The sequence below is a fragment of the Eptesicus fuscus genome, chromosome 3 (genome assembly GCF_027574615.1).
Source record: "Eptesicus fuscus isolate TK198812 chromosome 3, DD_ASM_mEF_20220401, whole genome shotgun sequence".
Taxonomy (NCBI): domain Eukaryota; kingdom Metazoa; phylum Chordata; class Mammalia; order Chiroptera; family Vespertilionidae; genus Eptesicus; species Eptesicus fuscus.
Genome location: NC_072475.1, coordinates 78,942,866 through 78,964,726, shown reverse-complemented (window position 1 = coordinate 78,964,726; position 21,861 = coordinate 78,942,866). Strand labels below are relative to the sequence as shown.

At 40.3% G+C, this 21,861-nt stretch overlaps 1 protein-coding gene across 1 annotated transcript; it reads right to left on the bottom strand.

Annotated features, from left to right (window-relative positions):
• Positions 1 to 472: 472 nt before the first annotated feature.
• On the bottom strand, positions 473 to 14,357 carry LOC129147496 (uncharacterized). Its single transcript, XM_054709945.1, has 7 exons — positions 14,262 to 14,357; positions 11,470 to 11,626; positions 11,187 to 11,360; positions 3,874 to 3,974; positions 3,068 to 3,211; positions 2,008 to 2,133; positions 473 to 601 (listed from the first exon to the last, which is right to left on the bottom strand). The coding sequence occupies exons 1-7, from the start codon at positions 14,355 to 14,357 to the stop codon at positions 473 to 475; spliced, it is 927 nt and encodes a 308-aa protein (XP_054565920.1).
• Between the last annotated feature and the right edge of the window lie 7,504 nt (positions 14,358 to 21,861).

Sequence of the window (21,861 nt, the reverse complement as noted above, 5' to 3'; positions counted from 1 at the left end):
ACATTCCTCTATCCTCTGTGTATATATGGCTTCCTCTTGTAACATTTCCCCATCCTCTGTGAAAGTCAAGATAAGCATTCTGGTCTTAGAGCTGTCTCTTTCCCTTCACAAATGCATTCCTCTTCCATGGACCCCCCTTTTCCAAAAAACTACCTGTCCTGTCTCAAATTCTTATCAGTTAGTTTCCACATATAAATGAAATTATATGGTATTTGCCTTCTCTGGCTGGCTTATTTCACTTTTTTTTTTTTAAGTCTAATGCACCAAACTTATAGTGATGGAATTAACCCTTTTCGTGCTTCAATAGGAATCTATTTACACCATTACAATGCAAAAGCAGATTTATTTATACACACACCAATGAAGGAAGGCAGTCTTCTGTCAAATGGAGAAGATTCTTATGTAGCTGATTTTGGGATCTACTACAGTGGGAAGACTTGCTTAGTTGCCTTCAGATGTTAGGTCTATTTACCTAACTTTCAGCAGGCTTTTCCTCCTTCTGGGCCTGCTTCTCAAATTCCTTACAATATCCTATCTTGATTTGTAGGTTTTTTGTGCTCTTCTTCTGTCCTTTCAGGTACTTTCCTGTGAATTCTAAGACCTACAGAAATAAACAGGAAAACACCCTTAAGAACCTTGTCTGCAACAGGAGGCAATCAAAAATCTTCCTACCCAGCCCTAGGCGGTTTTGCTCTGTGTATAGAGCATTAGCCTGCAGATCAAATGGTCCCGGGTTTGTTTCCAGTCAAGGGCATGTACCTTGGTTGCAAGCTCCTAGGGCCTTGTCCCTGGTCAGAGGCAACCAATCAATGTGTTTCTCTTACATCAATGTTTCTCTGTCTTTCCTTCTCTCTTCTGCTCTCCCTAAAAATCCATGGAAAAATATCCTCAGATGAGAACAGCAACAACAACAAATCTTCCTACCCAAATCGTAGCTCATACACCTGCTGTCCTGAGAGATTTTAAATAACACAGAATCTCAAGTCCCACTCCAGTCCTACTAAATCAGAACCTGCGTTTTAAGAAAGGACTAGGCAGTTGATAATGCACATAGAAGTTCAAAGAGCACTGATCTAAGATATTCAAAACCTTCAGTGAGTACAAATATCCACTTTCCATGAGTATGAGTGTTAGGGCATCTCATTAAAAGATTAATTTAAACAAGCTACTACTGCAGTGGTTTCCCACCCTGTGTGCTTTTTTTTTTTTTTTTTTAATGATATGGAGATTTCAAGTAGGTGCCCAGACCCCATTCCCAAAGATTGAGATGTAAGTGAAATAAGGCTCAGGTGTTGATATCCCTTCAGAGCTCTAAGTCACTACAATACGCATCTAGGATTGATAACTTTTGTACAAAGCAATTTTCCTCACTTTGCTTTCCTGAGGTACTAAGAGTTTGGTGAGAAAAAAGTTACCACCACAAGGAGGAATGTACACCATTAACCAGGAAGACTTCAGAGAAGTCTGTAGGATAATAAGTCACCATTAACATTCACTTTTGCAAGGACCATCAGGGACAGTGGTTCTCAAAGTGTGGCCCCTGGCCAGCAAGCAGCAGCATAACCTGAAAATGGGTTAGAAATGCAAATTTTGGGATACCAGCTGAAAGCCATGGAATCAGAAACTCCGAGGTGAGGGTGGGAGAGGGGTGGGGTAGAGCCCAGCAGGTTGTTTTGAGTAAACCATTTGGTTCTGGTACCTATGAACATTTAAGCATTCTTTGTCCAGATTTAAGAGCCAGCAACAAAAGTCATTTTGTGTAATTATCCAGAGCACATTTTTCCTGGGAAATCTTCCCCATTTTGAGATGAGTTTGCATTCCCTCTTACCAGGGTACCTACTTCTCCCACCTCCAATCTCCTCCCAGAAGTAGGTTCATATACTTCCTTGGGGGAAAAGCACACACGTGTTGGATGATCTACTACATTGGATCCACTTCCCAGAAGCAAATCATAATTCTGAAGTGAAAGATGGCATAGCTTTCAGAACCAGTTACTAACAACTTACATCACGTTCTTTCTTGGCAGAAGCTGTGGTCTTCAGGTCCATCAGGAGCTTGGTTAACTGGTCTTCCAATTCCAGAGCACACTCTAGAGCGCTTATGCCGGTTCCCCAGTAATCGATCTCAGGCCTCTGACGGGGAGAAACAGGGACGTCACCTCAGGCACAGCTTCCTCACCTCTGACTTCCTAGGTCGGATTATGTCTAGGTTTGTATGACTCAGTTACTTTCTAAACTTTGTGGCACAGCCTAGCATCTTAAATCCTGATGTCTGGATTTCAGCTGCAGACATGATGACATAATTAGTATGGAGTGCTACCTGGGCATCAGGATTTTAAAAGCTCCCCATGTAATGTTAATGTGCTTACAAAGCATGGGTGCTGGTAGCACAACTACCTGCACGATTCCCTTAGCTTTGGAATTCCACACTGGTAGTTTAACTCTCTCAGACATTTAGTGGTTCTCTTTACAAAGCTGGAATTAAAAGAACCCTCAGAGAAGTAGGCATGTTTCTAGATGTTAATACCCCCACTAACGTTTGAGATGAATTCTATTAAGTGTCCATCCCAGTGAAAAAGTATTTATTTAATTTCACCGAAGAGGTAGCCATTTCAAATACCTGAGTGTGCATCTGAATTAAATCCCTGATAGAGGGTGCTAACTTTTCTAAAATAGGCCATTATATTTGTTCTTCTCAATATGCCCAGAGCATGGAGCCACCTGGAGAGCTTGTTAAAATACAGGTCCTTGGAGCTCACCCCTAGAGCATCTGATTCAGTTTGTCCATGAATTTGCATTTCTGATTATTTCCCAGGTGATGCTGCTGGTCCAGAGACCACAGTAGGTGTGGCTCATTGGGAAAAGCTAAGCAACCACTTAGTGGCTGCAATTTACTCAAAATGATATGAAGAGGCTACAAAGAAGACAGATGATTGCACTCAAAGTCAGTTTATATAATCTCATGCATAATATGGGTAACCCAACAAGTTAGGTGTCAATGAATAATTTAGTTCTCTAGACCCAGTAGAGACCCCATTAAAATCATCATGACAAATTACATAGTCACCTTAAACACTGGAAGGCAGATTTTATTCCTATATTTTCCTAGATATTCTAGGAATTCCTTTCCATTTTCCCTCTTCACATTAGCTTGGTCTTCAAAGAATGTGGCAAAATTAGGTTGTACTGATTCATCAATGGAATTACAGGCCTGGACAGGGTTGAGAATAGGGAGAAACTGGAGGTGAGACAAGCTGATTTTTAAGGCTGGAAATCTGACACAAACTCACTTTGTTATCTCTGTAGTTGTCCCAAAGAGACCTTTGTTCAGGTTGGGGTCTGTGGTTTGCCCTTTGACTTCCAGAAGGCCCAGCTACTAGTATCTTTAAAACCCAGTCTACCTCAAAGAAAAGCCACCCAGATTTTAACATGCTGGGGCCTAATCTTTGACTATTATGGCCTCTGTAATGACCAGACTTGTAAACCCCACTTGCTAGCACTTATATCCAATAATGCTGTAAACACAGGAAAACTCCAGTATAAACCAAATGACATTTTAAAGTCAATCTTTTTCACCTATCCTAATATATCTACATTAACTCTAAAGTTCAATATGGGAGAAAAATTATTCCGTCTACCACCAGTGTCTGATGGCTATAGTTTTGACAACCCACTGGAAAGAACTGTGATTCTCCCTAGGATAGCCTATAGTTTGCAATCACAGATTTAAATTATTAGGACACAAAGCAGCAAAATCCTAGCCACTCTGTTGCTGTTTCATCTATCATCACACCATAACCACCATTACTAAGAAAACACAGGATATATTAGACTTGAAACCTCCCTCCCAGTGACTCAAGAACCCATACTAACCATAGATAAATAAGCATCACTGATGTGCAGCTCATAAGATAACACTTTATTCATAGCAGCACTGCACTCTTCAGGGATCGATAACTTGTCTTCCATCTCAGCTTTAGAGAAAACCAGGCATAAACTGTGCTACCTAGTAAGCTATGGATTTCTTAAATACTAGTAGGCAGATAACCACTTCCATACAGCTGGAAACTAGATGAAACTCCACCCAGCTGTGATTAACAGCTACTCATCTGGGAATGAGGACATTGTTTCTGCATCAATCTCACCAGAGAAAAAGGTGTGTATGGGGGTGGGGGGGGGTGGAATTAATTCTCCTTAATATACTAACAAGGGTATAGCACACTCTTTCATGTTTTCTCTTTGTTTTGAGAAGGCAGATCTACTTCCTGAATAGAGAAGTGGTAACAAAGTAGATGTATTAGCTTTAATATATTCCTTTCTTTAAAAATAATTTATGCCACTTCATGCTAGGTCCTATGGGGAATCTAAGATGACTCACTAAAATGCATTCTTTGCCCACAAGGCTACAAACGCACATAAATGATCTGAAGACAGGTCATGATGGGGTTTCTGAAGCGGCAAAGCACATGTAGCTGAGGGGATTCTGGCAGATTTCACTGATAAATTGGCATTTGAAACTGGCCTTGGAAGGTGGGTAAGAATGTAGGGAAACAGAAATGGAAGAAGGGCGATCCACCTGGAGAACTGGCACACACAGGCTGCAGGGATCGGACATAGTAATGGTTTCTCATCACTGCAGTAAGACTGCTGCATTTGGGAAGCTTTTGCCCCCTTCCTCAAATGGTCTCCCAGAAGGTCTGACCTGCCTCAACATTTACCACTTTATTAGCCTCCTTTTAGAGTAGAGATTGTTTTACTAGTACTTCTCTTGGTAATCTCACTGCCCATAATGAAGTGATTTGTAAATGATAGGTGTGAACTCAAAACTTATTACATAAAAGTGTAGTTTACATGGGCAGCAGTGTGATTTCCCATGGTTTGGTGGGTCCTTAGATCTAGCCTAAGCCATGTCTGGTGGAACTGACATAGAAGTGGCAGGTCACCAAGTCTCTCTAGGAGGCAGTGAGGAGCCTGGGAGTTTCCTGTTGGACAGCTATCCTGAGAGGAGCCAAGCATTCTAACTTTGGCCCAGTCACAAGGATAAATGACATCATGAAAGGGAAGAGGTTATTACAAAAATTCCTACTATTTGTCAGTTTTACTTCTTTTTTTAAAATATATTTTATTGATTTTTTACAGAGAGGAAGGGAGAGGGATAGAGAGTTAGAAACATCGATGAGAGAGAAACATCAATCAGCTGCCTCCTGCACACTCCCCACTGGGGGTGTGCCCGCAACCAAGGTACATGCCCTTGACCAGATTCAAACATGGGACCCTTTAGTCTGCAGGCCAACGCTCTATCCACTGAGCCAAACTGGTTAGGGCCAGTTTTACTTCTTGACCCTGCCCTGCCCTTGTCCCTAATTGAATTCATGCCTTAGTCCCGAAAGGTACCTTAAGCAGATGCTTCTCAAACTGAAATTTGTATATAAATCACCTGGTGCTCTTGTTAAGCAGCAGATTTGATTCATGGAGCCTGAGATTCCACATTTCTAACAATTCTGCCAAGTGTTGCTGGTCCAGAGACCACATTTTGAGTAGTAAGGCTTTACGTATAGTCCTAAAAAGCTATTTCAATAGAAATTTGGTAAAATGTGGAAGACAAATGGCACTACTCATAGAAGAGGAGAAGAGGCCCATCCCTGCTGCTTCTCCACAGACCACTGCAGTGCTCGGCATGCCAGCTCTCCCAGGCCCTCCATGGCAGCACTCCGGGGGAGGCAGCAGTGCCAGGGCACTCAGCAATATCTAGCCTGTGAAGGTTACAGAGGGGAATAGGAAAGGGGATGGTAGTTGACTAATAGTTGACTGATTTTGTTCATAGTAAGTGTAAAACCTCACCTGAACTCCCAAAAGAATTTGGAGAAACTTTTCAGGAGATTAGGGTCCTATGTGATAAGATAGAGACAAATAAAATCTGGATTATTACTTACTGTTAATGTGACCTCATCTAAAGGAGAGTAAATCTAGAAAATAAAGATTTTACTTTCTGGAACATATGAATGTTTGGATATTTCTGGATAGATGAACTTAAGGTCTTAAGAAAAGATTATATATTTTCATGTAAACATTCCAAGATTATACCATTCCATCTGGGCCAAAACACAGAACTAGATACATATGAAGAAAATGTTCTTCTTCTTGAGGGTTAAATTAAATATTATTGAGGAATATTGTTATCTAATCGTTTGAAAACAACCTCACAATATATAGAAAAATGGAGAGGAAAGAAACACATCAGCAACATCAGTCATAGTTGTTAGTATGGTGGCATTACAGGTGATTTATTAATATTTTCTATATTATTTGAACTTTTATAATTATATATATATATTTCATTTTGATAAAGAAACCTAATAGCTACCTTTCCAGTGAATTAGCATAATATAATCTCCACATACACTTATATTTATGAACATATTATTTTTTTTCTTATTACAATATAATGCTTGATCATTGTGACCTATGGAATTACAGGCCTGGGACAGGGGTAAGAATAGGGAGAAACTGTAGGTCTACCACCAGTGTCTGATGCCCATAGTTTTGACAACCCACTGGAAAGAACTGTGATTCTTCCTATCATAGCCCATAGTTTGCAATCACAGATCTAAATTATTAGGACACAATGCAGCAAAATCCGAGCCACTCTGTTGCTGTTTCTTCTATCATCACACCATTACTTAGAAAACACAGGATATATAAGTGCTGAAACCTCCCTCCCAGTGACTCAAGAACCCATACTAATCATAGATAACTAAGCATCACTGATGTGCAGCTCATAAGATGCCACTTTATTCATAGCAGCACTACAAAATTACAGTAATATATAATGTAAAAAGTGAGAGCCCATGGGTAGCAATGTAGTTCCAAAATACATAAAATTTAATTTGATTCATAATACCACTATTAACCTTTGATAACCTGGTGAATTGACTTTCAAATTATGGGACATTCTCTGACTAATTTATATACCTCCTCCCCTGGAATGTGCGGGAAATACAAAGACAGCTTTTTAAAAATATTTATATAATTGCTTAAAATTTTATTTAAATGTAATACAAACTTAATGTCCTTACAGTGTTATTTCATCTTGTCATCTCCCTAATGATTAAGAAAAGAAAAGTGGCTCTCTTCTGGGCTTACTTCTAAACAAGGAATTTTTATCTTTAAAATAAAATACCTTTAGGAGAGTATTTTTCTTCCCTTCATTGTGTTCTCTGTGCACATACATTCCACATTAGTTTATAAGCTTCATGGGAAATGGGCCTAAGGCTTAGTCATCTTTGTATGACCCTGAGCATTTAGTAGAGTGTCTGGCCTAAAGAAAGCACCCAATAAATTATACTGACTGAACAATTTGAAAGAAAAAGAAATCTAAGTGTTGAAAATTGTTGGTTGTCAAGGAAGAAACAATGGGCAGAGCCAGATGAGTTATTTGCACTTTCGAAAAGCAGATTTTAAGTTTCCAAAAATCATGGAGAGGAAGAAAGCCAGGAATTCCATGTCACGAGTCTTTAAAAGAAAAGATAGTATTTAACACAATCTGGGGCCCAGAGTGTGTTCTTAAATGTTTACAGATGAAAGAGTGAATAAATGAAATAGTTGATCAAAATGGCAAACTGGTAGGCTTTAAAAGCTAAGGTCACAAGTAATTCTGGTGACAAAAAGAGAGATGGCAGCTACAGAAACACCTGTGCCTATGCACATATTCTGCAGCCTCTACCTTCTAGGCTCAGTGCAGCTATCCTTTCCTCTGAAGCTTGTTTTCTGACTTTTCAGTCTGGGTTTGGTATCCCCACCTTTGTACTCCATGGTTATAGAAATTCTTTCCACACCTTTGTAACTGCTTGCTTATCTGTGCCTTCTCTCTCAGTTCATGAGCTCCTTGAAGGCACTTGTGTTGTGCTGTGGAGTTGCCATCATCTAGCATAGAAGAGGAAGTAGCAGGTTATCAACAGATATCCATTCACTATGAAGGAGTAAGTAGATGGTCAAACATTTAAAGGACAAACAAAAATATGGAAGGCTAATACATGTTGAAACTAAAATTGTGAAATAAATTATCAGGAAATATAAACTTCCATGTGTGTTGGGGGTTATTTATAACTATAGACCCAGTACACAAAATTCATCATGCAAGGGGGGGGGGGGGTGTCCCTTAGCCCGGCCTGCAGCCTCTCCAATCTGGGACCCCTTGGGGGATGCTCGATTGCTGATTTAGGCCCGATATCTGTCACACCTGCTCACACCCAAACTGCCCTCCCCTGCCGACTTGATTGCCTCCAACTGTCCTCCCCTGCAGGCCTGTTTGCCCCCAACTGCCCTCCCCTCCCAGCCTGATCTCACCCCCAAGTGCCCTCCCCTGCTGGCCTAATGGCCCCCAACTACCCTCCCCTGCCAGCCCAGTTGCGCACAACTGTCTTTCCCCCCCCCCCCGGCCTGATCGCACCTAACTGCCCTCCCCTGCTGGCCTGGTCACCCCTAACTTCCCTCCCCTGCTGGCCTGGTTGCCCCTAACTGCCATCCCCTGCTGGCCTGGTCACCCCAACTGCCCTCCCCTGCAGGCCTATTCGCCCCCAACTGTCCCCCAGCTGGCCTGGTTGCCCCCAACTGCTCCCTGCCACCAGCCTGGTCACTCCCAATTGCCACCCCCCCCTTGCTGGCCCAGTTGACCCACACAGCCTGCTGTTCAGTCATTTGGTCATCCCTCACTAAACCCCCTGCCAGCCTTGTCGCCCCAAGCAGTCTGCTGTTTGGTCGTTACTGTTACTGTGACAGCATCCCAGACAATTTGCATATTCCTCTATTATTACTATAGATAGCCAATACATGGAAATAATCTAACTATCCATTAGTGGATAAATGGATAAAGCAATTATTCATTGGTAAGTAGACATATGTAATACTTTAAACAATAATAAATAAATAAATACAATGGAATATTATTCAACCATAAAAACAAATAAAATCTTGCCAATTGGGACAACATGGATAGATCTCAAAGGAATTATGCTAAGTGAAATAAGTCCAACAAAGAAAGACAAATATTTTATGTTCATTTTTATACATGGAATCTAAAAAATAAAACAACAAACACAAACAAGCTCACAGATATGGAGAATAGAATCATGGTTACTAGAGGCAGGGAGTGGGATCAAGATGAGTAGGAGAAATAGGTAAAGAGAGTCAAAATAGAAAAATAAATTAATAAATAAAGGAATTTATTGGGAAATGCAAAGGACAATTTTTAGAAGAAAAACAACCTAATTTCAAGACCCACTCTAAAGTAAGTCAAGATAGTTTGGTGTTGGCATAAAGATGAACATACAGTACAGTAGCATAAAGTTTAGAAATAAATCTATACATATATGTCTGTTGATTTTCAATAAGGGTACCAAAGGTAACTTTAAAAAACCACTGAAACATTTTATCCTATATAATAAAAGCCTAATATACTAAGTGTCTGGGCATCTGGTTGTCCATTCAACCAATCTAATCTAATATTAGACAAATATGCAAATTGACCACACCTTCACTACACCTAAACCATGCCCACCAGCCAAGCCACGCCCACCAACCAATCAGGATGAGTATGCAAATTGACCCAACAAAGATGGCGGCTAATTTGCATATCAAGACAGCGTCCAAAGAAGCCAACAGCTGCAGAAGGAAGTAAAGCTTCGAAGAAGCAAGCAAGGGGGGGGGGGCGGGAAGGAGAAGGGCGGGGCGGAGGCTGGGCCGGGGGCGAAGGGAAACGCGGGCGGGCTGGAGGAGAAGGCGGGGCGGGCGGCAAGGGCAGGGCGAAGGCAGGCCGGGGGGTGAAGGGAAACGCGGGCGGGCTGGAGGAGAAGGTGAGGCGGGTGATAAAGGCGGGGCGGAGGCGGGGCCGGGGGCTAACGGAAACGCGGGCAGGCTGGAGGAGAAGGTGAGGTGGGCGAACAAGGGAGGAACGGAGGCGGGGTAGAGTGCAGCAGGAAATCCTATTGCAGGATTTTTCCTGCAACGGGAAAGCTAGTCAAAGCATAATATGCTAGTGATATGTTAAGGCCATTTAACTGCTCACTATGATGTGCACTGACCACCAGAGGGCAGACAGTTGACCAGTCAACCAGTCACTACGATATGCACTGACCACCAGGGGTCAGATGCTCCGACTGATAGGTTAGCTTGCTGTTGGGTTCCAGCAGATCAGGACTGAGCAAGATGGGCTGAACATGCCCTGGAGCCCTTTCATGGTCTCTCCCTGGTTGACCAACCTCTCACATTCAGCCCTGGCCTCAATTGTGCACCAGTGGGGTCCTTCAGCCTGGCCTCACCTTCTCGCAATCCTGGACCCCTTGGGGTATTTTGGAGAGCTGGTTTCAGCTTGCTCCTGCAGGCCAGACCAAGGGACCCCACTGGTGCATGAATTTGTGCACTGGGCCTCTAGTTACCAATAAAAGCTTCTTAAGAGTAAAACTAAATAATTAACAAACTTTTTTTTACATGAAGTTCTGAGAATCAAAATGAAAAGGAGGAAACAGGTAAAAGTACAGGACTACCAAATCATAGTGTATGTGGTCTAACTCTAAAGAAGATGCCAAGTCCTCGGCAGCATTGGTTCTAAAAGTATTTTGATATAATAAAAGTATAAATCCACACATTTTAATTAAGTCAAATATCAAATCCTCTGCTCTATGAATAACTGACCTGATGACAAAAGAACCTCTATTTCAGAAAGTTATTTTCTTTAATAACTTGTTAGCATATGATACTTTTGTCACATAGTTTTCATCATATATATTGTACTTTTTAATTATTTTTTAAAATAAATTTTTATTGATTTTAGATAGAGAGGAAGGGAGAGGAAGAGAGAGACAGAAACATGGATGATGAGAAAGAATCATTCATCAGCTGCCTCCTATATGCCCCCAACTGGGGATCAAGCCCCCAATAATGGCACGTGCCCTGACCAGGAATTGAACTATGACCACCTGGATAATAGGTTGACACTCAACCACTGAGCTACACTGGTTGGGCTATCAATGTACTTTTATCAGATCTGATCTGCACCAAAAGATTGACAGTGGCAAAAAAAATTGACACAAAAATCTGGACACTCAGGACAACTGGTCATATGCCCATATTAGGGTGGAAGAAGATGCGATGATGAAGTCCATCCAGTACTTGATCATAAAGAAACTCACCTGCAGCAGAAGGGTCTGGGAGGCCCTTTTCCTTGGGGAGCTCTGTAGGGAGGGGCTGGTGGTGTGAAGGTGCTGGGAATGCCTCAGATGCCTGCACTTGAGAGCAGCATAATTCCTGAAAAGCAGGCATCTCTAAGTAGTGGCAGTATGGAAAACAGGCTCTGGATGATGTACCTTGTAAGGGAAAGGGAGAAGTATTTATGGTATTCAGCAGATTGGTCTTGGCACATTAGAAACCACAGTGTAGGAGATAAGGTTCTACAAAGACAAATTGAGAACTCACGGAAGAAGAAGGAATGGTAGATGGAACAGGTGGGTTTCTGTTTAAACCTGGCCAACCAGGAGGTGCTGGACCTGATGATGATGGCCTGGAGCATTCTCAGGAGGCAGGTGTTGCAGATGGAGAGGCCCCGCATCACCTTGTTCATGTAGAAAAGCACCTAACATTTGAAGACATTCTGAAAGTTCAGTGACTCCCAGAGGTCTGGAGACGCCAAGAATAGGGTGAGGAGCACCTTCTGTGGACCAGGGCCCAGTGTGAGGGTCAGGTCAGGTGGATGGCCTTTGGCATGAGAACCAGCAGTGGAGGAGAAGTAGGAATGTGTGAGCTGAGAGTCCAATGCCAACTTGGAACAAAAAAAAAAATTTTTATTGTTGTTCTACTTATTTATTTATTTATTTATTTATTTATTTATTTATTTATTATTGTTTAAAGTATTACATATGTCTACTTTCCCCCCATCGATACCCCCACCCCCCAGAAAAAGCCCCCACCAACCCAGTGTCCCTGTCCATTGGTTATGTTAATATGCATACATATATGTCCTTTGGTTGCTTCTTACTTCCCCCTACAACTCTCCCAACCTGCCCTGCCTTCCCTCTGAGGTAAAACAGTCTGTCCGGTGCTTCTCTCTCCCTTCCTCTCTATCTAAAATCAATAAAAATATATTTTAAAAAATAATTTAAAAGTACAATTTCTGTTCATCATTTATGTTGGTTAGTATATTCCACAGATGAGTGAGATCATGTGATATATTTTTTGACTGGCTTATTTCACTTAGTATAATGTTCTCCAAGTCTATTCATGCTGTTGAAAATGGTAATAGTTCCATCTTTTCTACAGCAGCATAGTATTCAATTGTGTAGATGTACCACAGGTTTTTAATACACTCATCTGCTGATAAGCACTTGGGTTGTTTCCAAATCTTAGCTATTGTAAATTGTGCTGCTATGAATATAGGGGTTCATATATCCTTTCTGATTGGTGTTTCTGAATTCTTGGGATTTATTTCTAGAAATGAGATTACTGGGTCAAATGGGGGTTCCATTTTTCTTTTTTTGAGGAAACTCCATACTGTTTTCCACAGTGGCTGCACCAGTCTGCATTCCCATCAGCAGTGCACAAGGGTTCCTTTTTCTCCACATCCTTGCCAGCACTTGTCCTTTGTTGATTTGTTGATGATAGCCATTCTGACAGGTGTGAGAAGGTACCTCATTGTCATTTTGATTTACATCTCTCAGATGATTAGTGACTTTGAGCATGTTTTCATATGTATGTGCTCTTTCAAAAAGTGTCTATTTAGGTCCTTTGCCCATTTTTTGATTCAATTGTTTATCTTCCTTTTGTTAAGTTGTATCAGTTCCCTAAAATTTTGGAGATTAAAACTTATTGGCGATAACATAGGCAAATATGTTGTCCCATGCAGTGGAGTTTCTTGTTGTTTTGTTGATAGTTTCTTTTGCTGTGCTGAACTTTTTTATTTTGATGTAGTCACATTTGTTTATTTTCTCTTCAGTTTCCATTGTCCTAGGAGCTGTGTCTTTAAAGATATTGCTAGGACATATGTCTGATATTTTGCTGCCTGTAGAATCTTCGATTTTTATGCTTTCCCATCTTATGTTTAAGTCCTTTATCCATTTTGAGTTTATTTTTGTGTATGGTGTTAGTTGGTGGGCTAGTTTCATTTCTTTGCATGTATCTATCCAATTTTCCCAACACCATTTATTGAAGAGACTGTCTTGACTCCATTGTATGCTCTTGCCTCCTTTGTCAAATATTAATTGAGATAATGGCTTGGATCAATTTCTGGGTTCTCTATTCTGTTCCATTGGTCAATATGTTTGTTCTTCTGCCAATACCAAACTGGTTTGAGAACAGTGGCTTTGTAATATAGTTTGCTATCTGGTATTGTTGTCCCTCCAACTTTGTTCTTCTTTCTCAGGATTGCTGCAGCTATTAAGTGTCTCTTTTTATACCACATGAATTTTTGGAGAGTTTGTTCTATGTCTGTGAAATATGCCATTGGTATTTTAAATATATTTTTATTTATTTCAGAGAGGAAGGTAGAGGGAAGAGAGATAGAAACATTAATGATGAGAGAGAATCATTGATAGGCTGCCTCTTGAACACCCCCTACTGGGGATTGAGCCTGCAACTCAGGAATGTGCCCTTGAACAGAACTGAACCTGGGACCCTTCAGTCCACAGGCGACACTCTATTTACTGAGCCAAAACAGCTAGGGCTGCCATTGGTAATTTAATGGGGATTGTATTGAATCTATAAATTGCTTTGGGTATTATGGACATTTCAATTATGTTGATTCTACCAATCCATGAGCACTGTATATTCTTCCATTTGTTTATGTCTTCCTCTATCTCTTTTTTCAATGTTCTGTAGTTTTCCAAGTACTGGTCTTTTACCCTTAGTTAAGTTTATTCCTAGGTATCTTAATTTTTTTGTTGCAATGGTAAATGGGATTGTTTTTTTTTAGTTTCTCCTTTTATGAGTTCATTATCCTATATAATAAAGAGCTAAATGCTAATGGTCATGACGCCCTCATGCTGTAATGACTGTTCAGGAGGCTGCATTCGTGGCGGGGCAGAGCCACCACATTGCTTCGGAGACAGGGAGGAAGCGGAGCCACTGCGTTGTTCCGAAGACAAGGCGGAAGCTGGGTGGTGCCCAGAGGAGGCAGGACCATCCATGGCAGGGAGAGCAGGGGTGAGAGCCCATAATGCCCCCTTCACCAGTCCTTCACCACCCACCACTGGCAATCAGAGCGTTCTGCCACCCACCTGCCAGGGGAAGGAGTGCAGCGTGCATGCCACCAGGAAGCAGCACTTGAAACTCTGCAGCAGGCAAGAAGCTTCCACACTCTCCTCTGGCGCCATGACTGGGCAGAGCCGCCGTGTTGCTCTGGAGATGAGGTGGAAGCAGAGAGGCGCCTAAAGGAGGCAGGACCAGCCCAAGGCAACTCGTGGGACTGATGGTGGGTCTTAAAATGGCCAGAGAATGCTGGAGGGGTTAGAGTTGGGGCCAGGCACCCTCCAGCTCTGGGTGGAGAGATTAGGGTGTCAAGGTGGGGCAGCATGTTGGTGGGTGGGGCATGAGAGCATGGGTGGGGCCATGTGATTTTGTGCACTGAGCCTCTAGTCCAGTGATGGGCAACCTTTTGAGCTTGGTGTGTCAAACTTCGCCAAAAAACTGAGCATAACTTGGGTAGTGTGTCACTTTGAGGAAAAAACATTATTTTGCAAATGTTTCATCCTCGGCATGCGGCCGCCTCAGTGGCTGCGTGTCATCAGAAATGGCTACGTGTGTCAATGCTGACACGCGTGTCATAGGTTTGCCATCACTGCTCTAGTCTATAATAATAAAAGCATAATATGATAATTAGACCAGACATCCTTCTGGACGACCTTCTGGACCAAGCTGGTGCTGTGAGGGAAGCAGGGGTCCCGGGTGCCAGAGGGAAGCTAGTTCTTGCAGCTGGGGGAAGGAAGGCTTACTCTTGCATGAATTTCATGCACTGAACCTCTAGTTGGTCTATAAAACAGCAATAGATTTCTGGGTGTTAATTTTGTATCCTGCTACATTGCTGAAATCATTTATTAAGTCTACTAGTTTTTTAATGGAATCTATGTTTTTCCACATACAATATCATGTCATCTGTGAATAATCACAGTTTTACTTCTTCTTTTCCAACTTGAATGCCTTTTATTTCTTCTTTTTGTCTGATCGCTATGGCTAGCACTTCCAGTACAGTGTTGAAGAGGTGTGGTGATAGTGGGCATCCCTGTCTTATTCTTGTTCTTAGAGGAAATGGTTTTAGTTTTGCCCATTGAGTATGATGTTGTCTGTAGGTTTGTCATATAAGGCTTTTATTATGTTGAGGTATGATCCCTCTATTCCCACCTTGCTGATGGTTTTTTTTTTTTTTAATGTTGGATTTTGTCAAATGCTTTTCTGCATTAATTGATATGATTATATGATTTTTGTCTCTCAATTTGTTTATGTGATGTATCACCTTTACTGATTTGTGGATATTGTACCAGCCTTGCTTCCCCGGAATAAATCTAACCTGATTGTGGTGTATGATCATTCTAATGTAATTCTGGATCTGATTTGCTAGAATTTTGTTGATGATTTTAGAATCTATGTTCATTAGGATATTGTTCTGTAATTCTCTTTCTTTGTAATGTCTTTATCTGGTTTTAGGATTAGGGTAATCCTGACTTCATAGAAAGAGCTTTAAAGTTGCCTTTCTCTTGAATTTTTTGAAACAGTTTGAGGACGTATTGTTTTAGTTCTTTGAATGTTCAGTCAGACTCCCCTGTAAAGCCAGCTAGACCAGGCTTTTTGTTTGCTGGAAGATTTTTGATTACTGCTTCAATTTCATCAGTAGTTATTATTATTATTATTATTATTATTATTTTACTCTTCCTGATTGAGTTTTGGAAGACTATATTTTTCTAAGAATATGTCCAACTTGTCTAGGTTGTCCAGTTTGTTGAAGTAGAGTTGATTATAGTATTTTTTTTTTTTTTACAATCCTTTGTATTTATGTGGGTACAGTTGTTCAACATTTCTGATTTTACTTATTTGGGTCCTCTCTCTTTGTTTTTTGGTGAGTTGGCTAGAAGTTCATCATTCTTGCTTATTCTTTCAAAGAATCAGCTCTTGGTTTTATTAATTATTTGTATTGTTTTTTGGTCTCTATGTCATTTATTTCCACTCTGATCTTTATTATTTCCGACCTTCTGCTTATTCTGGGCTGTTCTTGTTGCTCTCTTTCTAATTCTTTAAATTGTAGGGATATATAATTTTATTACCATTTTTTCTTTTTCTTTTCTTTTCTTTTTTAAGGTAGGTCTGTAAAGCTATGAATTTCCCTCACAGGACTGCTTTTGTTGTGTCCCATAGATTTTAGATTATTGTGTTTTCATTGTAATTTGTTTCCAGGATGCTTTTTATTTCTTCTTTGATCTCTTTGTAACCCAATCATTATTTAATAGCATGCTATTCAGTCTCCTTTTTGTTGTAATTAATTTCTAATTATATGCCATTGTGATCTGAGAAGATGCTTGATATGATTTCTATCTTCTTGAATTTGAAGAGACTTTGCCTATGACCCAACATATGGTCTATCTTTGAAAATGACCCATGTGCACTTGAACAGAATGTATATTCTGCAGTTTTGGGGTGAAATGTTCTGGAGATGTCAATTAATTCCATCTGATCTAGTGAGTCATGTGGGACTGCAGTTTCTTTGCTGATTTTTTGTTTAGAGTATTTATCCAGTGGTGTCAATGGATATTGAAGGGGTATTAAAGTCCACTACTATGATTGTATTGCTGTCTATCTCACCCTTGATATCTTCCGAAAGGTTTTTCTATGTATTTGTTTGCTCCTCTATTGCATGCAGATATGTTTATATCCTCTTGTTGAGTTATTCCCTTTATTGTTATGAAGTGGCCCTCCTTATCTCTTGTTATGGCCTTCACTTTGAGGTCTATTTTGTCAGATATGAGTATTGCTACCCCAGCTTTTTTTTCATTTCCATTTGCTGAAAAATGTTTTGTCATCTTTTCACTATCAGTCTGTGTGAGTCATTTGTTCTGAGGTGGATCTCTTGTAGATAGCAAATATACGTATGGATCATGTTTTCTTATCCATTCAGCTACCCTATGTCTTTTGATTGGAGCATTTAATCAATTTATGTTTAAGGTTATTCTTGGATTCAGTCCCTTGCTTTGCATTACTTTGTATATTTCATTCCATTCCCTTCTGGCCTGATGTGTTTCTGTTGATAAATTAGTTAATAGCCTAATGGGAGATCCCTTGTAGGTAACTTTCTGTCTCTCTCTTGCAGCCTTTAATTTTCTCACTTTGTCATTGATGTTTGCCTATTTAATTAAGGTGTATCTTGGTGTAGCTCTTTTTGGGTTCATCTTGTTTGGAACCCTGTGTGCTTCTTGGACTTGTGTACATTTTTTTCTTCCCCAAATCAAGGAAGTTTTCTGTCATTTTTTTCTTCAAACAGGTTTTCTATTTTTTGCACAGTTTCCTCTCCTTCTGGCACCCCTATTATGCAGATGTTATTTCGTTTCTTGTTGTCCCAAAGCTCCCTTAGGCTTACATGTTTTTTAAGTTTTGTTTTTTGTTTTTTCCAGTTGCTGCTCTGCTTTGGTGTTTTTTTCAACCTTATCTTCTAGCTTGCTGATGTGGTCCTTAGCTTCTTATAGTCTACTGTTGATACTTTCCATTGTGTTCTTTATTGTAGCAATGTCATACTTCATTTTCTCTTGGTTCTTCTTCATTTCCTCTTGATTCTTACACATGTTGTTGAATATGTCTTTCATCTTTTTCAGAGTCCTTATAACCATTGCTCTGAATTCTTTCTCTGACAAATTGTTTGCCTCCATTTTGTTTACTTCCTTTTCCGGTGATTCATCCTTTTCTTTCATGTGGGCATTGTTTCCATTTTTCTAAACCTTTGTGGTTGTTTCTATGTCATCCAAATTTTTTTGAGTTTGAATTATATAGATGTTTTGTGGGACTCAGTGGTGAAATCTCTCAAGTCTTCTGGGATGTGTATTCTAGGGATGTCCCCTATTTTGAATATTTGGGTTCTCTTAGTTTAGTTGGATCTTGAGTGTTATTGTTCTATTGTGGATGGAGTCTCCTCTCAGAGTGTCTTGTTATGTGGCTCACTTTAACCATGCTGACTGAACAGCACAAAATACAATTGACAAGACATGACACAAATAAAACAAAACATGAATGTACTCATCACACCAATAACCTCAATAAAAGTGACCACCAGAGAAAAGAGAATTAGGAGAGAGAAAAGAGAGCAAAAATGATATTGAGAAAAGAAAAAAAGGTAAGAGTGAAAAGAAAAAGAAGAAAAAAGAAGGGAAAAATATATATGGAGAAAACACAAAACAAACAAATAAATTAAAAAAATACAAACAACAAACACTCTGAAATTAGGAGAGGACAGAATCTGTACAGGCAGAACTTATATCCAGAAAGTAAGGTTAAGCTATTGAATGAATAGGAAAATGGCCATGGTTCAGTATAGAGGAGGAATAAAGAGAGTGAGTGGATAATAAGAAAAGTAAAAAACAAAATAACAAATAAATTAAAAAATAAAGATAAAACAAAAATATTTTAAATTAATGTATCTATATATTCATTATTTTTGGAAAAGGAGAATAGAGGAGAGAGTGGATAGGCTTGAGTTTAGTGAGTGAAACTAATTAATCAGTTAGGAGAAGAAGAGAGCAAGAGAGGAAATGGAAAACAAAAGCATAAAAAATTGACTAGAGAAGAAAGAGAATAGAGAAGGGTGCATAGAATTGGAGCAGGGGAGTGGAAATAATATATATGATGAATAAGCTGACAGAGACTACAATAATAATAAAATGTCAACAAAGCAGATAAAGAACATCAATTTTTAACAGGGAGTAAAAAGAAAGGATAGAGAAAAACTAAAGTGGACACAGGAGGAGAGAAACAGGATGAAAACAGTAGAAGTGAGGAAGAAAAATTGAAAAAAAATAAAAAATAAGATAAAATAAAATAATGATAAAAACGTAACAATAGAATGAAGAAAACTAATACAAAAATAAAAGATTAAAAAAAAGAAAGAAAAAATTTTTAAGTTAAAGTTAAAAAATAAAAAAGTCTTGTTGTTCACTTCAGCCAAGTTTTAGTGTCCCATGGGGGCTAGTTTAGACTCCTCTCTACTGTTCTATCTGCCACTTCTCAGGTTCCTGTTAGGTTGTCATCACCGTGTTAAAGTTCCTGGCAATCCACCACTCCTTTGTCTATCTCCACAGCCTTGTTTGTAGGTAGGCAGGACCAATCTGCCCCCTTAGTTTGTCTACCTGATGTTAGTCCTAATTACTCAAGTGTCTATTTCTGACATGGGCATTAGGTGGGGGTATTGCTGTATTGGTTTCCAGGACCAAATGGCCTCTAAACCCAATGCACAAGGGCTCCCTGGAGCTATTCAGAGTCTTCATTCCTTCTGCAAAGCTCAAGGCTGGGTGTGGCTGCTCTGGTTTCTCTGCAGTGCTGGGAAGGGCTGGCTCTTCAGGAGAAAAATGGCTGCTTAGGGTTGGAGGGTCCAGAATGTGTCAGTGCCGGAATTCTGGTCACCTCTCCCTGTCCTGCTTCTCTCCCCACCCTCCACAAAACAGCACCTTCACCTGCACTGCAGCCTCAGTGATTGTTTGTAATTGAAAGGTCCTATGAGCTGGGTTTAGCAAATAAAAGCAAGGAAAATATAAAGGCAAAACAACTGCACCACTGCAAGTTTCTCTCCCCCTGATACAACATGGCTTGGGCAGTTCTTCAGGCTACCTTTCTGGGTATAGCTTCTCATAGCTGTGTACTTAGATCTAGATTCCCTGGTTTCCAGCAGCCTCTGGACCCCCTTCCACAGTTGAGGGATGCAGACTTGGTGTAGCGCAGGTTCCTTTTGACCTTCTCATCCTGGTGATCACGAGTCTCTCTCTCTCCAGCCCAGCTCCAGCTCCCCCATCCTACCGTTCCCCAAGTGTCCTCTGTCCTTTCCGTGGATTGTCTCACCAGCTGAGAAATCCATGTTAAGTTTGCCACTTCCAGGTGGATATTATTAGATTTAGTTGTTCCTTCTATCTGATCCATGAGTAGGCACAGGACATGTCCATCATTCAGCTGCCAGTTCTCATAGGAAGCATTCATTAATGGTAACATAAGTAAAAAGTGACCATCTTGTGGGGGGGGGGGCAAAGAAAACATTTCATATTTTAGAAAAAAATAGACCTCCCATCATCAATGTTATTTATTGACACAATAAAGTTAAATTGCCATTAACATTTTAAATTTACCTAACTATCCTTGATTAACTCTATCTCATAAAATTTTAATAATATACACTTGACATGAGTTTAGACCAAATAATTCATATATATCAAACACCATTCACAGTGATACCTACATTGAGTACAATAACCTATAGTTTTATAACCTGGGCTTATTCTTTAAGAAGCACTACTTTGCTTTCTGTAATCCTTCATTTCTTATTCACAACCCAGTATAGCATTGTGCATATAAAAATAAATCATTAGCCCTAGCTGGTTTAGTTCAGTGGCTAGAGGGTCAGCTTTTGGACTTAAAGGGTCCTGGGTTTGATTCTGGTCAAGGGCATGTACCTCAGTTGCAGGATCCTCCCTGCCCCAGGCCCTAGTTAGGCCTCGCTCTGGAGGCAACTAATCAATGTGTTTCTCTCACATCGATGTTTCTCTCTCTGTCTTTCCCTCTATCTCCCACTCTCCCTAAAAAAAATTCAATAAAAATATATCTTTGGGCAAGGACAAACCATATATACTGAGTGGCCAGATTATTATGACCACCCCATCAGTACTTTGTTGGGCTACCCTTTTACTTCAATACTGTGGCGATTCTTCTTGGTATTGACTCCACGAGATGTTGAAAGGTGATGCGAGGAATCTGACACCATGCCTGATGAATAGCATTGTCCAGTTCTGTGAGATTTGATGGTTGTGGAACCAGCTGCCTGATGGCTCTTATAACTTCATCCTACATATGTTCAACTGGATTGAGATCTGGTGACTGTGGGGGCCACCTAAGCAAGGTAAAGTCTCCCTCATGTTCTTGAAACCACTCCTGCATAATACGAGCACCATGGCATGGCACATTGTCTTGTTGGAAGAAGCCATCTCCATTGGGATATACCATCAACATGATAGGATGAACTTGATCAGCAAGGATACTTAGGTATGTTGTGCTATTCAGACATTTTCCACATGAATTAAAGGGCCCAAATCATGCTAGGAAAACATGCCCCAAACCATAACACTGTCCCCACCAGCTTGAAGGGTTGTACTCACGCATGTGGGGTGCATGCTTTCATGCTGTTTTCGTGAAATTCTCACTCTGCCATCTGCATGATGCAACTGGTAATGTGATTCATTGGACCACATGAGTTTTTTCCAATGCTCCACTGTCCAATCCTTGTGTTCCTGTATGATTTGGAGACGTTTTATCTTGGTAACTGCAGACAGCAAAGGTGTTCAAACAGGCCTTCGGCTTCCGTATCCCATATGATGCAGTGTACAGCTAATTTGCCTACAAATGTCAGGTGGTCATAATAATCTGGCCACTCAGTGTGTGTGTGTGTGTGTGTGTGTGTGTGTGTGTGTGTGTGTGTGTAATCAGTGTTTATACAAATGAACTAAGCATATTTATGCTAAATAGAAAAAGAATCAACAATGAGGTTTCAGAAAATAATGTTCTGTTTATCCTATATAATAAAGCAGTAATATGCAAATTGACCATCACTCCAACACACAAGAGGGCCGCTTCCATGTGGTCAAAGAT